This window comes from Pan troglodytes, chromosome 18 (assembly GCF_028858775.2).
Source record: "Pan troglodytes isolate AG18354 chromosome 18, NHGRI_mPanTro3-v2.0_pri, whole genome shotgun sequence".
NCBI lineage: Eukaryota > Metazoa > Chordata > Mammalia > Primates > Hominidae > Pan > Pan troglodytes.
Window position 1 is genome coordinate 51,239,948 of NC_072416.2, and position 17,541 is coordinate 51,257,488.

The following is a 17,541-nucleotide window of genomic DNA, read 5'->3' on the forward strand; positions in this document are numbered from 1 at the left end:
ACTAAAGTAGATATCAAGAATGGAATTATTAAAGTATAGCTTATATACATCTTTAGAACCTAAAATATGGTCTCTGGGTCAGCAGCATCAGCATCTTCTGGAAGCTTCTTAGAAATGCAGAATCTTAGGCCTCAGATTTACTGAATAAGAATCTGCATTTTAACAAGATCCATAGGAATTAGTGTACATATTAAAGTTTGAGAAACATTGATATGCAATTTTAAATTTTCATAATACTTTTTAATTTTTGTTTATTATTTGAGACAGGATTTTGCTCTGTCCCCCAGGCTAGAGTACAGTGATGCAAACATGGCTCAATGCAGCCTCAACCTCCTGGGCTTAAGCCATCCTTCTGCCTCAACCTCCTGAGTAGCTGGGACCACAAGCATGTAGCACCACACCCGGCTTTTAAAAATTTTTTTATATTGCAGAGTCAGGGTCCTACCGTGTTGCCCAGGCTGGTCTTGAACTCCTGAGCTCAAGCAATCCTCCCCCTCAGCCACCCGAAGTGCTGGGATCACAGACATGAGCCATCATGCCTGGCCTAAATTTTCATTATACTTTAATTTGCTGTCCAAAATGGTTATGCCAATTTACAATCCTCTCAGAGGTATACGCTAGTACTTTTTGCTCCTTAGCCTTGCTAACAGAACATTCTTTTTTGCATGAAATAATTATTTTATAGCATAAAATAATTGAATTTCCAGTAAAAAATAAAAAGAATTACTATGCCCTTAAATTTGTTACAATTTTATTCTATTTAATCAAAAAATATCTGTTGAACGGCTGGTGTGTGTCTTGTGCAAGGTGTTGAAAAGATAAGAAGAAACAAGATAGACAAGATCCCTGAGCTCATGAACCTTACATTCTAACCAGGTAGACAGACATAGTAAGAATGTACATTAGTTATAGATTGTGGTAATTACTGTGAAGTAAATAAACTATTGAGATGGAAAACAACAGAAAGCACCCATTTTAGATAGGGTGGTCAGTGTAGGCCTATTTTAATAGGAGACAGTGAGTTTAATTAATGTGAAGACCTGACTTCTAGGTAGATGGAAGAATCACACAAATGTAATTTCACTCTTTCTTGAAACTCCACTAGAAAAAAGTAAGGCACTAAGCTTAACAAATTCTACAGAACAAAAGACTTGGATTCCTCAACAAATAAATTATCGGATTAGGAGTGAATAGAGAGGTATCTATTCACAGCCAAAGATGACTTTCTGCCCCAATCCCACCCCTACCACAGACTATCACAACCTTCAGCGTGTTACTGGCATCTAGTGGGTAGAGGCCAGGAGTTCACAGATAGTCTCCCGCCCCCTACAATGAAGAAATTTCCTGCTCAAAATATTGTAGTGCCAAGATTGAAACCCTGCTATAACCTAAAAGAGATTGAAAAGTTATCAGCCAGTTGCAGTGTGGGGTCTGGGAACTTTATTTTTATTTTTATGTTTTGTGACAGGGTCTCGTTCTGTTGCCCAAGCTGGAGTGTTGTGACGTGAACACGGCTCACTGCAGCCTCAAACTCCTGGGCTCAAGTGATCCTCCTCCCCTATAGCTGGGAGTACAGGCGTGTACCATCACACCTGGCTAATTTTTTTTTTTTTTTTTTTTTTTTAGAGGTGGAGTCTCACTTTGTTGCCCAGGCATGTCTCAAAATTCCTGAGCTCAAGTGATCCTCCTGCCTCAGCCTCCCAAAGTGCTGTGGGGGCTTTATTTAGATCCTGATTGAAACAAATAACCCAGAGGAAATGTTTTATTATCTTTATTAACTAATTAGAATGTTGAATACCAAATATTAAGAAGCTATTATTGCATCTTAGGGCTGATAATAGTGTTGTAGCTATTTTAATGGAGGCTTTATCACTAAATAGATACCTCTGTTAAATTAAATTTAGATATCACTAAATATCTTTTAGATATTGCTAAAAGATACCGTTGATATTTATGAATTAAATGATTGATTTATTACATTTACTTCAAAATAATGTGAAAGATTGGGGGTGAACAAAATTGGCCATGAGTTGATAATTATTGAAGGTGGATAATGGGACTGTTGTATATACTTGTATTCTATAATTTTAAAATAAGCATAAACTCTCAAAAATGGGAGAGGAAACGGCAACAAGATTTTGGAAGCTGGAGGCAAATATATTAGTGGTAACTGATTTAACCAACCTGAGAGAGCTGAATCTTAGGTCAGCAGTGGGAAAGGCAAACTGCTTTGCTTTACAGATTTCCCAAATGTCTTAGGAATTTGTGACATCAGGAACCTCTGGAAGTGGGTGTGTAAGGATAGAAGCTTTCATTCAAAGCGGTTTAAAAAAAGGCCCTAAATACCCTCTTCAGTTCCATGTAGCCAGGATGAAAACTGACTCAAAATTTTTTCTCTGGAAAGAGTAAAATAGAAGTCTGGGTTGCACTGGTAGTTGAGTTGTAGAGCTACTAAATAGGGATTAAATAACTGTGTGCATTCTGGTTGTTCTATTACTCAAGGAATAAAACTAAAGGGCTTGCCCCAAACCTAAAGATAATGACAGGAAAAAAAAAAAAAAACCCCAGCCAGTTACCCTTCAGTGAGCCCACAATCACTATGCTCCATCCCTTCAGTCTCCCTATCACCTTTTTTATTTGTCACACTTAAATAAGAGCAAAAACAGCCAAGGATTATCAGGCATCTCAGGAAAGTCTCTAACATGAAAGAGAGAGACAAAAAACCATTGGCTGGGCACGGTGGCTCACCCCTGTAATCCCAACACTTTGGGAAGCTGAGGTGGCCAGATCACTTGAGGTCAAGAGTTCAAGACCAGCCTGGCCAACATGGTGAAACCCCGTCTCTACTAAAAATACAAAAATTAGCCAGCCATGGTGACATGTGCCTGTAATCCCAGCTACTTGGGATGCTGAGGCATGAGAATCACTTGAACCTGGGAGGCGGAGGTTGCAGTGAGCCGAGATCACGCTACTGCACTCCAGCCTGGCTGACAGAGCGAGACTCTGTCTCAGAAGAAAAAAAAAAAGAAGAAAAAGAAAAAGAAAAAAAAACATTAAAATGAACTTGAAGGAAACAAGGATTTCAAAAAGGAGGACACCTTTTCTTTAACTATCATTAATATCTTCAAAGATACTTCAAATATACCATGACTTCGAAAGAATAAGGTGCTGTAAAAACAGTGAAAGCAGAAGCCTATAAATTATAACAACATATAATGAAATGAAAAAGTAAAAAGAAGATTGAATGATGAATCTGGGAAAATCTTGTTAGGAAGAAAATTGGAAATACAGAATATCTGTAGATTTCATTAGGAAAATTTAAGCATGTGTATTTTTAAGTATGTACTATTTCGAACCAACAAGGGTGGAGAAGATTGGAATACAGAACTATTTATCATTCCAGCAAAACAAAGAAAGAAGGAAGGAATGATAAACAATAAAATTGTAAAACTAAATATATAAACATATGTATGCAGCCTATGTATATTTTCACCTGTTAAAAGAGGAAGATTGTTAGATGGGGGGAAAAATAAACATTTTATACTTTAAAGAGATATTATTAAACACCAAACAAGCTTAAAAGTTTATTTAGTAAAACTATACCATGCAAATACTAAACCGTACAAAATGTTGTAGTACCATTAACATAGAACAAAGTGAATTTAAGATGGAAGGTATCAATTGGAATAAAAAAAAAGGGGACACTACCTAATAATTAAAAAGAATAATCCATAGAAGAAACTATAACAAGTATGAACTTACATACATCTAAAATAGTCTCAAAATGTAAAGGCAAAAGAAAAAAAAAACCTCTGCCAAAATTATAAGGAAAAATGGACAAACCCATACAGTGCTTCTATGTACCATTGTAGTGGAGTACCCACCTGTTATAAAATGGCAAGGAAAAGGTAAATGAGGTACAAGAATTGCAAGAGGAGTCAAAACTGCATTATTAATAATTGTGAAAAATTACAAGCAAAACAGCTCAAATTCATGGAAGATTAATAAATAGGAGGTGGTATAGTTATGTAATAAATTATTATACAGAAACAAAAATAGATGAATTAGAGCCTCATGAGTCAACCAGGATAAATTTTTTAAAAGTTCAGAGTAATAAATAAGGTGCAGGCTTACATTTATAATATAATATCTGAAAACTTAAATACTAAATACTTATCCAACATAGGTAATAATAGTTCAAACATGCATGGAATGGAAAAACAAATTCAGGGTAGTGGTAATCTCTGGGAAGGAATGAGTGAATTTGATAGGAGAGGACTACATAGGGACTTCAACTATGTATTATTTCCTTTAATAAAAAACTAAGTGTTTGTGACCAGACTGGCCAACATGGTGAAACCCTATCTCTACTAAAATTACTAAAGTTAGCCAGGCGTGGTGGCGCATGCCTGTAATCCCAGCTACTCAGGAGGCTGAGGGAGGAGAATCACTTGAACCCAGAAGGCAGAGGTTGCAGTGAGCCGACATCACGCCACTGCACTCCAGCCTGAGCAACAGAGTGACTCTGTCTCAAAAAAAACAAAACAAAACAACAAAAAAAAACTAAGTAAACATGGAATATGTGAACATGAAGAGTGGCAGTACGTTTTTATAGTTTTTAAATATTTCACAACAAATAACTCAAAGAACTAAAATGAGTTTAGCTATCTTGAAGAGGATGGCTAACCTAATCTATCTAAATCAATTTTGAAAAGCAAGAGTAGAGGTCAAAACATATCTTTTAGTATCTAGGAAAGCAAAAGTAAAGCAGAGGGCATAAGTTTGATCTTTTGGGTTTTATATTTGTAAAAAAATAATCTGTTTTGGAACAAAAAGGAAATCAGAATGATTAATATGAGATGTAGAATTGTTAGCTATTTGGGGGAAATATGTTTTAATATGTATAAAACCATCATCTTGATTTGTGGTTGGGTCAGTATTGTTACTAATATTTTAAAGATCTCTGAACAGACCTCAGAAAGTCTCCAGAAATTTCTTGCATTGAAACAATCTTTCAGATTGCAAATTTTTATACAAATTATTCCTAATTTTACATGTCCTTATTTTAACAGGCCTATCAGCTCCTGTACCCAGGGGTCGAAAAGGGAAGAAAGTAAAAACTCAAACAAGCTCATTTGACATACAAAAAGCAGAATGGCTTCGAAAATATAATCCCGAGCAGCTCCTTCAAGATGAAGGCTACAAAAAACATATAAAACACCACTGTAATAAGTAGGTAGTAGGGTATTTTAAACACAACTCTTTAAATATTTACTGTTCTGAATTTATTAATACTCTTTAAGCTTGCTGATTTTGAGTACAGAGACAGCATGGTCTAGGGCCAATCCTAATCCTAATTTTACAAGGTATCCTTCAAGCAAATCATGATACCTCTTGTGTCATTGTTCTCACCAACAGATAAGTAAAACTGGCCTCCAAATGAGCTCATTATATCTTACTTGTATATGAAATAATGATGATTATGAAGATTTTGGAGAAGTTCTTTATATGGTGGTAATAAGATTCATTTAATCAGAAGTAATATTTCATTATTTTAAAATCTGTACACAAATTCCTTCCTAATTTTAACCCCATGTCCGAATATTTTAAACGATGAATGTCTTTATGCCTTTTGATTTATTTTCCCTTGTTTTTAGGGTTTTGCTTCGTGTGAGAATGCTGTATTATCTAAAGCAAGAAGTTATTGGAAATGAGTGTCAGAAAGTATTTGATGGAGTTGATGCAAGGTAAGTTAAACAATTTTTATTATTTTTGTTTGTTTGTTGTCTTGCCCAGGCAGCTTCAAGCTCCTGGGTTCAAGCGATCCTCCCACCTCTGCCTCCTGAGTGGCTTGCACTATAGGCACACCACCACACCTGGCTTAAATGATATATTTATTTTATTTATTCATTTTTTTTTGAGACAGTTTCACTCTTGTTGCCCAGGCTGGAGTGCAGTGGCACAATCTCAGCTCACTGCAACCTCCGCCTCCTGGGTTTAAGGAATTCTCCTGCCTCAGCCTCCCGAGTAGCTGGGATTACAGGCATGCGTCACCACGCCCGGCTAATTTTTTTGTATTTTTAGTAGAGACGGGGTTTCACCATCTTGGCCAGGCTGGTTTCGAACTCCTGACCTCAGGTGATCCATCCGCCTTGGCCCCCCCACAAAGTGCTGGGATTACAGGCGTGAGCCACCACGCCCAGCCTATTTTTATTTTTCAATAACATGATGAGGCAAAAATTATATGACCAGAATATTGTATGTTAGGCGGCTCCTTAGTCTGTGAAACTTATAAGGTAGAAAATCCATGAAACTTAAGGAATTAACCCTTGCCAATTTGTTACTTCTCTTTTATTGCTCTCATCTTGGCCATCACTAGAAGTCACAACGTAACAATAGTAGTAGTAATATTAAGAATGGTATCTAATGGAAACTAGATGCCATTAAAGCAGACACAGATTTTTTATTTGTTTGTTTATTTATTTATTTTGAGACAGAATCTCACTCTTTCACCCAGTCTGGAGTGCAGTGGCATGATACCGGCTCACTGCAACCTCCACCTCCCAGGTGCAAGTGATTCTTGTGCCTCAGCTCCCTGAGTAGCTGGGATTACAGGTGCCATCACACCTGCCTAATTTTTGTATTTTTAGTAGAGACAAGGTTTCACCATGTTGGCGAAGCTGGTCTTGAACTCCTAACCTCAGGTGATCTGCCTGCCTCAGCCTCCCAAAGTGCTGGGATTACAGGTGTGAGCCACCACACCCAGCCCCAGACACAGACACTGATTTAATGACCAATTCATTCATTCCTACAGAACTACTTTTTGAGTACTCCTTAAGCACCAGGCACTGTGAAGCACTAGGAATACAAAGACAAAACACAGTCTTGATCCCTAAGGAGTTTATGGTCTCAGTAAGGAGGAAATAGAAAAAACTAAACCGCAATGTAATAAATACTTTTGTGTATGTATAGGATACCAGGGAGGTGCTACTAGAATTTTCTGTTTCTAGTTTCATCTTGCCTCTTAATACTACAAGTAACCTTTCCCAGTTTTCTTCTCCATTCTCTGTAATTATCTGAGTTATGCAGAAACCTACTACTCAACCCCCCATTCTCAGCAAATGATATTCCCCCACCTTTGTAGAGAAATGTAAGCAAGCCATAAAACAAATTCCTTCAGCTTCCTGCCACCAAATCTAAAATTTAATTTTTCTGTACTCAGTCTTTTCTTCTTCCCTCTTATTACAATTAAAGAAGGTTTATGGTGACTGACTTCTATATCCACCTATGATCCATTTAACACCCTGGTCTCTCATTTCCTTGGCCTTTATATAGTTACCTCTTTTTCTCCCCACTACAGCCGCATAATCACCTGGTCATACAGTTGATCTTGCTATCACCACTAACAGCACTTATTTAATCAGAATTTTGACAGTGACATCCTTCCTTCTAACTCACTTAACTTGGGTACTTCTCATTATAATTCTCTAATCTCATCACGATGTCCCCACATCTTAACACTTACTCACTAGCCATCACCACTTTCATGCCCCCTCTTTCCTCATTATTCAACATAGATTCTATAGTCTAGCACTCTACTTGCTAACTAAAATCCTTATCTATCTCATTTTGCCTGTCTTTCTTTCTGTTCTAGATATATATTACAACCTCAACTCAGGTTAATCTCAGCTAGCCATTTACTTCTTCCCTGCACCTAAGTAGCTGAACATTTGTGGAGAGAATCAAGCAAGCCATGCTGAATGACTAACTTCAAATTTGTGAGCATAGATCTCATCTCAAAAGAGATTAAACATCTACTGTTTAACTGTTGTGGCTAGTCAATTCATATTCCTACTCTTTAAGAGAACCATTTTGTACCTCTCTCCTCAAACCATCTTTCCACCCTCCAACTACCACCCTCCAATAATGACCTTGCTACATATTTCATGGAAAAAAGTAGACACAGTCAGATAAGAGCTACCTTCAGTTTTACTTGCATATATGTCCACCTATTCCTTCAAGATACAGTAGAAATGTCCCTCCTCCTAAGGCAAACCTTGTGCAGCATGGAACTCGTTTCTTCTTACCTTTTAAGGACTTTACTCTTACCTTTCTGGGACTTTACCTTTCTTGGATCTTTTTTTCTCTCTCTCTTTACTACATCATTCTTCTGGCATACATGTATGCCTTAATATCAGTCACTTAACAAAGGAAAAAACCTCTCTCAATATGCATTCTCAGACTCCATTTCTCTAATCCTCTTCACCACAAACTCCTTTAAAAAGTTGCCTGTATTTATTAGCAAGATTAACCAAGAAAAGAAGAGAGAAAATCCAAATCAGCTCAATTAGAAATAAAACAGGAGATATTACAACTGACACCATGGAAATACAAAAGATCATTCCAGGCTACTATGAATACCTTTATGTACATAAACTAGAAAACCTAGAGGAGATGCATGAATTTCTGGAAAGATACAACCACCCTAGCTTAAATCAGGAAGAATTAGATACCCTAAACAAAGAACAGCAGTGAGATTGAAATGGTAATAAAAAAGTTACCAACAACAAAAAAAGTCTAGGACCAGATGGATTAACAGCTGAATTCTACCAGACATTCAAAGAAGAATTGGTACCAATCCTTTTGACACTATTCCACAAGATAGAGAAAGAGAGAATCCTCCCTAAATCATATTATGAAGCCAGTATCACCCTGATACCAAAACCAGGAAAGGACATAACCGAAAAAGAAAACTACAGACCAGTATCCTTAATGAACATACATGCAAAAATCTTTAACAGAATACTAGCTAACTGAATCCAGCAACGTATCAAAAAGATAATCCACCATGATCAAGTGGGTTACATACCAGGGATGGTTTAACATATGCAAGTCAACAAATGTGATAAACCACATAAACAGAATTAAAAACAAAAATCACATGATCATTTCAGTAAACACAAAGCATTTGACGAAATCCAGCATCACTTTATGATTAAAACTCTCAGCAAAATCAGCATACAAGGGACATACCAGAATGTAATAAAAGCAATCTATAACAACCTATCTATAACAACCACACAGCCAACATAATACTGGATTGGAGAAAAGTTGAAAATATTCCCTCTGAAAACTGGAACTAGAAAAGGATGCCCACTCTCACCACTTCTGATCAACATAGTACTGGAAGTCCTAGCCAGAGCAATCAGACAAGAGAAAGAAAGGGCATCCAAATTGGTAAAGAGGATGTCAAATTGTTGCTGTTTGCTGATGATATGATTGTATACCTAGAAAACCCTAAAGACTCCTCCAAAAAGCTCCTAGAACTGATAAAAGAATTCAGCAAAGTTTCAGGATACAAAATTAATGTACACAAATCAGTAGCTCTCCTGTACACCAGCAGCGACCAAGCTGAGAATTAAATCAAGAACTCAACTCCTTCTACAATAGCCAGAAAAAAAAAAAGTACTTAGGAATATACCTAACCAAGGACGTGAAAGCTCTCTACAAGGAAAACTACAAAACACTCCTGAAAGAAATCATAGATGACACAAATAAATGGAAACACATCCCATGCTCATGGGTGGGTAGAATCAATATTGTGAAAATGGCCATACTGCCAAAAGCAATCTACAAATTCAATGCAATTCCTATCAAAATACCACCATCATTCTTCGCAGAACTAGAGAAAAACAGTCCTAAAATTCATATGGAATGAAAAAAGAGCCTGCATAGCCAAAGCAAGACTAAGCCAAAAGAACAAATCAGGAGGCATCACATTACCTGATTTCAAGTTGTACTATCAGGCCATAGTCACCAAAACAGCATGGTACTGGTATGAAAATAGGCACACAGACCAATGGAACAGAATAGAGAACCAAGAAATAAAGCCAAACACAGCCAACTGATCTTCAACAAAGCAAACAAAAACATAAAGTGGGGAAAAGACACCCTATTCAACAAATGGTGCTGGGATAATTGGCAAGCCACATGTAGGCAAATGAAACTGGATCCTCTTTTCTCACCTTATACAAAAATGCAATCTACTTATCTGACAAAGGGCTAATATCCAGAATCTACAATGAACTCAAACAAATTTACAAGAAAAAAGCAACCCCATCAACAAGTGGGAGAAGGATATGAACAGACACTTCTCAAAAGAAGACATTTATGCAGCCAACAGACACATGAAAAAATGCTCATCATCACTGGCCATCAGAGAAATGCAAATCAAAACCACAATGAGATACCATCTCACACCAGTTAGAATGGCGATCATTAAAAAGTCAGGAAACAACAGGTGCTGGAGAGGATGTGGAGAAATAGGAACACTTTTACACTGTTGGTGGGACTGTAAACTACTTCAACCATTGTGGAAGACAGTGTGGCGATTCCTCAAGGATCTAGAACTAGAAATACCATTTGACCCAGCCATCCCATTACTGGGTATATACCCAAAGGATTATAAAACATGCTGCTATAAAGACACATGCACACGTACGTATATTGCGGCACTATTCACAACAGCAGAGACTTGGAACCAACCCAAATGTCCATCAGTGATAGATTGGATTAAGAAAATGTGGCACGTATACACCATGGAATACTATGCAGCCATAAAAAATGATGAGTTCATGTCCTTTGTAGGGACATGGATGAAGCTGGAAACCATCATTCTCAGCAAACTATCACAAGGACAAAAAAACCAAACACCACATGTTCTCACTCATAGGTAGGAATTGAACAATGAGAACACTTGGACACAGGAAGGGGAACATCACACACTGGGGCCTGTCGTGGGGTGGGGGTAAGGGGGAGGGATAGCATTAGGAGATATACCTAATGTAAATGACAAGTTAATGGGTGCAGTACACCAACATGGCACATGTATACATATGTAACAAATCTGCACGTTGTGCACATGTACCCTAGAACTTGAAGTATAATAATAAAAATCAACTAGAGATGGATCATGGACTTAAATCTAAGACCTGAAACTATAAAAATTCTAGAAGATAACATTGGAAAAACCCTTCTAGACATTGGCTTAGGCAAGGATTTCATGACTAAGGACCCAAAAGCAATTGCAGTAAAAACAAAGATAAATTGCTGGGACTTAATTAAACTAAAGAGCTTTTGCATGGCAAAAGGAACAGTCAGCAGAGTAAACAGACAACCCACAGAGTGGGAGAAAATCTTCATAATCTGTACATCTGACAAAGGACTACTAATATCCAGAATCTACACAACAAACTCAAATTAGAAAAAAAAGAAAAGTTCCATCAAAAAGTGGGCTAAGGACACAAATAGACAATTCTCAAAACAACATGTACAAGTGGCCAACAAACATAAGAAAAAATGCCCAATATCGCTAATGATCAGGGAAATGCAAATCAAAACCACAATGTGATACTTACTGCCTTACTCCTGCAAGAATGGTCATAATCAAAAAATCAAAATATAATAGATGTTGGTATGGATGTAGTGAACAAAACACTTCTACACTTCTTGTGGGAATATAAGCTAGTACAACCACTATGGAAAACAGCGTGGAGATTCCTTAAAGAGATAAAAGTATAACTACCATTTGATCCAGCTATCCCACTACTGGGTATTTACCCAGAGGAAAAGAAGTCATTATATTAAAAACATACTTGCTCACACATGTTTATAGCAGCACAGTTTGCAATTGCAAAAAACGTGGAACCAACCCAAATACCCATCAATCAACGAATGGATAAAGAAACTGTGGTATATATGTATATATGATGGAATACTACTCAGCCATAAAAAGGAATGGATTAATGGCATTTGCAGCAACCTTGGGGGATAGGAGACTATTATTCTAAGTGAAGTAACTCAGGAATGGAAAAACCAAACATCATATGTTCTCATAAGTGGAAGCTAAGCTATGGGGATGCAAAGACATAAGAAAGACAGTACACTATGGGGACTCAGGGGGGAAAGGGCAGGAAGGGGGTTCGGGATAAAAGACTACAAATTGGGTGCGGTGTATACTGCTCGGGAGATGGGTGCACCAAAATCTCACAAATCACCACTAAAGAACTTACTCATGTAACCAAATACCACCAGTTCTCCAAAAACCTATGGAAATACAATTAAAAAAAAAAAGAAAAAAGAAATTTGTCTAAGGTTACCCAGATAAAAATGGCAGAGCAAAGATTCAGACAACAACAAAAAAGATTGCCTATATTTACTATCTCTACTTCTTTATCTTGCATTTTCTATTTAACCCATTCCAATGGATCTTTCTTCTTCGGGGTCTCACTAAAGTGGTTCTTAACATGGCCCCTAATGACCTACAGTATGATCAACTCTCCAAATTTACTCTCCCTCGTCCTCCATAAGATGCTGTCTTCTGTAGGCATTTATGCTAACTATACCCATCTGGTTGTCCTTTTTCTCACTACTCTTTCCTTTTCATTCCCTCTTGCTAGCTCTTACTTCTCTAATAGATCTCTAAATACTGGATTGACCAAGAGCTCCGTCCTCAGCTCTCTTACCTTTTTCCTTAGGTGAACTCATGCAGCCTCATCATACCAAATATGATCTATAAACAGGTAAATCTGAAATTTACATATTTCTCCCAGAACTCTTTCTTGAGTTTGAAGCCATTAGTCAACTGCCTCCCAACATTTCCACTTAAATGACCAACATCTTACTTTCCCTGGCTTTTCCAAATCTCCTGTCTCCAGTCCTTTCTCTTTTCCTTCCCATGTACAAGCCTTCTCCATCCTAGTAAATATACAACCCATTGCTCTGTTGTTATTCTTGATTCCTCTCTTCCCTGTTAGCTTGACAAAATACTTGCCAAATCTGAGTACCTTTCAGTACTATCTCCTCTGCCAAATCCCTAGTCCAAGCTGCCATGATCTCACAGTTAGACTTTTGCAATGGCCTCGTAACTGATTCTGTTTTCCTCCACTTTTGCCTCTCTAGGCCTGTCCTTCACACAGCAGCCAGAGTGGTATTTCTAAAGCAAAAATCAGGTCTTGGCACTCCTTAACACCCTCCAGATGTTTCTAATTTCTCTTAGAATAAAATTCAAATTCCATATGACCTACAAGGGCCTCCATAACTCTGTACGCACTTTCTTTACTGTGTCCCTCACCCACCATGCTCCAGCCACAGTGGTGGTTGTGTTTTGCCAACCTGTCAAGCTCATTCTATGCTGTTCTTCCTGGTCCAAATATTCTTTCCCCAGGACTTCCACAGAACCGCCCCTTCAGATTACTCGGATCTCAACTCAAGTATTTCCTTCTCACATAGACCTTCCCTGCCAACCTCAGCTTAAGTAGCCCACCAGTCATTCACTACTACTTAACCTTCTTTTATTTCATTTATAATGCCTACTACTACTTAAAAATTACGTTAATTTGTATATCTTCTTTCTTTCATTACAATTTAAGCTGCTTGAAGGTAAGTATGGAATCTGGGACATCTTAAACACTCAGTAAATATTTGTCAACTAATTGGCTCCTTTCCCCTAGCCTGACTGGATCTGATCCACTTGTAATTTTCCCAGGGACTGCTCTCTGTGGATTGTACCTTCTTTTTCCTCTTTCAGTAATTTTCCCCCTTTTCCTTCTCATTTGGATTTTAACATGTTTACATCTCTGTCACCTTAACTTACACATACACACATGTGTGCACACAACAACACTTAATGCTTTTGGACCCCAAATATCTTCAAACTACCATATTATTACTCTCCTTGATTTCACTGCCAAATTTATGTTAGGAAGCATCTGTAAGGGGTTCACAGTGACCAGTCCTGTAATCCCAGCACTTAAGGCCATGGCAAGTGGATCACTTGAGCCCGGGAGTTTGAGATGAGCCTTGGCAACTTGGCAAAACCCTGTCTCTACAAAAAGTAGAAAAATTGGCTAGGTGCGGTAGTGCATGCCTGTAGTCCCAGCCACTCTGGAGGCAGAGGTGGGAGGATCACATAAGCCCAGAGAGGTCAAGGCTGCAGTGAGCTGTGATTGCACCACTGCACACCAGCCTGGGTGACAGAATGAGACACTGTCTCAAAAAAACAGAAAAGAAAGAAGCATCTATGTTTGTTGTCTTCTTTTTCTTCCCTTCCATTCACTATGCAATCTACCACAATGCAGCTTCTACCTCCTCACTCCAGATGTTCACTGATATTCTTGCTGCCAAATTTGATGGATATACCATAGTGCTTACCTTACTTTACCTTTGTTGACCACTTCCTTCTTTTTAAAATGCTTCTGTGATACCATTCTCCTGTGGTTTTTCTTTTTACCTTTCTGCTTGCTGCTTTTCAGGCATGTTTTCTGTCTCTTAGAGGTCAAAGAATCTTCACATAGGCCTTCTCGTCACTTACTCTTCTTGGGTGTTCTCATCTTTGTGGCTTCAATTTTTGTCTCTATGCTTATGTCTTCCAAATCCCTATCTGTAGCCCATGTCTCTCTTCTGAACTTTAGATCCACATTTCTCCAATGGGCCATGATTAGTTACTCTTCTCTCCAGGCCTTTGCATTCTTGTTGGAACATTCTTTCCTCCTTTTTTCCATTCTCTTCCTCTTCCTGCTCAGCCAACATTTACTCAGCCTTTCATAACCTCTCAGATCTGGGTTAGGCACATAACCAGAGTACCCTGCCACAGCACTCATCACACAGTATTGCATGTCCATCTTTACAAGGGCATGTGCATGACTATCTTAATTTATTATTGCCATTATTGGCATGTAGTGAATTCTGTTTAAATATATTTTGAATGAATGATCTACCCTGGGGAAGTTAAAGGAGGCTTTATGCAAGAGATGACACAAGTTAGTCTTTAAAAACAGAAATCAGCAACACCTAATGTGCTTGTGACACTTACATTTGAAACATGAGTTTTGTATGCTGATTGCCTTTTCCTCTTTACAAGCAGGAAAACCTTCCACCTCAGATGGTAATCACAATGTTTTGAGCTTAGAGTGCCATCTTATGGTTGGCAAAGGGAGCTATCTGACCCACTTTTTTTCTCCTCTGGGATTCTGTTTCCAGTGTTCTTTCCTCTTTCCTTTATATTTCAGGGCTAATGCTTTGTTTAATCCTACTTAATAACTCGTTCAAAAATAAATATCTCTTTTTACTGTATTTCTCATTTCTTTTTTAACTTTTTCCATATTACAAGAAAATTATTCCTCCTTTTTCTCTATTCTAAACTGAGCTAAAAAATGTCAATTGTGACCCTTTTGTTTTAAAGCAAAATTAGATATAATAAGGTGTTCATTTCGAGTGCTGACAAATTCGTTCAAGAATCTACAGAAAGATCTCTTCATCCACTTCCTTATGCTTCTTGAGTTAAAAATTTGTGACAAATAAATTTGTTTCCATTTTTTTAATTATAAAAGGTATAAGTATTTCCTTTTCACTGCCATTGTCTTCTATCTCACCTATATTTTGATTACATACTGGGTTCTTGTCCTAGGAACATGTCGATCATTTGTTTGTTTATTTTTATATAAAAATTTGAGTTTCCAAAGACAGCCAACTTAGAATCTAACTTTTCCCACAGAACTTGTCAATAGGAAATCCCCCATTTCTTATAGGTCTTTGTTAACTAATTTGTGAAATAATGATGCCAAGACAGATGAAATTCTACTTTGTATAATTTATATTGTTTTATATCTCTGGTTATTTGAAAGTTGATAATTTATGAATACCAAATAGAGAAATTCTCAGCTATTCAACTTTTTGTAGTAATTTATCCTGTTCAATCTCTATCCATTGGCAAATATAAGAAAATGTGTGTGTGTGTATATATATATAATATACATATTTGTGTATGTATATATAAATATATAGTTGTGTGTATATAAATTGATACTTAATCATTGTCAGATATTAACTGTATTCTGTGCTAAAGAAAATGACTTGAATCACTGTGGTAAAGAAGTGAACATTTCAGCCCTTCTATACATGACATGTTTTTAGACATGTTATATATGTAACTTGCCAAAGCTTTCTGGGAAAATAATAATTTCAAGTGATGAGCAAAGAATAAGTAAATTATAGTTGCAAAATTGCCCATTCTATAGTTATTTGTTACTCATAAAAACAGTCAATCTACAAAATCAAATCATTATGGGTTTATTATTTTACTTTTTAGTAATCTATTGTGATTTTATGGCATTCTATTATTTATTTACAACATCAAAACAGCATTTGAGTGTTTTTTGTTTTTCAAGACAGGGTCTCACTCCCGCGGCCTGGGTTGGAGTGCAGCAACACGATCTTGGTTTGCTGTCACCCCAACTTCCCAGGCTCAGGAGATTTTCCCACCTCAGCCTCCCAAGTAGCTGAGACTACAGGTGTGCACCACCACGCCCAGCTAATTTTTTGTATTTTTAGTGGAGATGGGGTTTTGCCACGTTGCCCAGGCTGGTCTTGAACTCCTGGGTTCAAGTGATCTACCCGCCTCTGCCCCCTAAAGTGTTGGGATTACATACATGAGCCACTGTGTTTGGCCTACACTTGAGTGTTTCAATCAAATTCTGAATCAAAAATTTGCTATTACAGGGCATTTTCAGTGTGGTTTTCTTAGCAATAGTGGTCTAGAGGAGCTATTACTTGTTCTGCAGCCTAAAACAATTCATTTACCCTTTTAGGGCCTCAGTTTTCTCATGTGCGAAATGAAATAATTGAACCAGATGATTATTGCCAAGTTGTTGGCTGACATAGTCTCTACTTCCAATAGAACCCTTTGTCTCTAAATAAAGAAAATCAGTGAAAGAATATGATTCTTTAAGAAAATTGTTTAGTAACATTGTTGAAACTTATTTCTTCTCTTGAGCTTAACAATGTTCGTTTATTTTATGGTATCTTTGTTATTGCACAATTTCGTAATTTTAATTGGTGGCAATTATGAAGGATTAAAAAATAATGAAATGAAATCCTAAGCTCTCTCCTGAAAGCCACAGTGCTTTAAAAGCTAGGTAAAATTTTGCCTCCTTTTTGACTCATTTATAATAATTCATAATGCCATATTATGATTTTTTTAAAGTGACATTGATGTTTGGGTACCAGAACCAGACCACTCAGAAGTTCCTGCTGAGTGGTGGGATTTTGATGCTGATAAGTCACTCCTTATTGGAGTTTTTAAACATGGTAAGTAAGAAGTAAGGTAGGTGAGATCCCCTTCCATGTATAAGGCAGTTCTGTCAGTTCTCAGTTCATTGATTTCCACTTACAGCTTTATTCCAGTAACATCTATGTTATATATACAGAATTAAAAGCATACACTACCAAACTATGTCTGTCAGTCACCACATTACCTCGTGGGAGGGTGGCATGTGTAACCTACCCTTCCTGGATGTAAATCTAAGACAACTTCCTCTCTCAGGAAGAGTTCTTATGTGAGATATGTTTGTGTGTTTGTGTGTGGGTATGATCAGTTTATCCTATTTCTCATATTAACTGATAAATGTAACTGAAATTTTACTTTAGTAGATATCTATTACCAGATCATTTAATGTTTGTGATAATTTCTAGAAAACATACTTA

At 37.2% G+C, this 17,541-nt stretch overlaps 1 protein-coding gene across 38 annotated transcripts in view; it reads left to right on the forward strand.

Moving 5' to 3' along the window:
• CHD9 (chromodomain helicase DNA binding protein 9) overlaps window positions 1-17,541 on the forward strand; it is a 272,245-nt gene that overhangs the window by 213,334 nt on the left and 41,370 nt on the right. For all 38 annotated transcript variants that reach the window (XR_010152345.1, XM_009430786.5, XM_054668389.2 and 35 more), the window contains 3 exons: window positions 5,073-5,232; window positions 5,658-5,747; window positions 17,042-17,145. Coding sequence is in view for 37 of the 38 variants with exons in the window: in XM_009430786.5 (XP_009429061.2) it covers window positions 5,073-5,232; window positions 5,658-5,747; window positions 17,042-17,145 (354 nt within the window). In the remaining variant the exon portion in view is untranslated. The remainder of the gene's footprint in view (window positions 1-5,072; window positions 5,233-5,657; window positions 5,748-17,041; window positions 17,146-17,541) is intronic.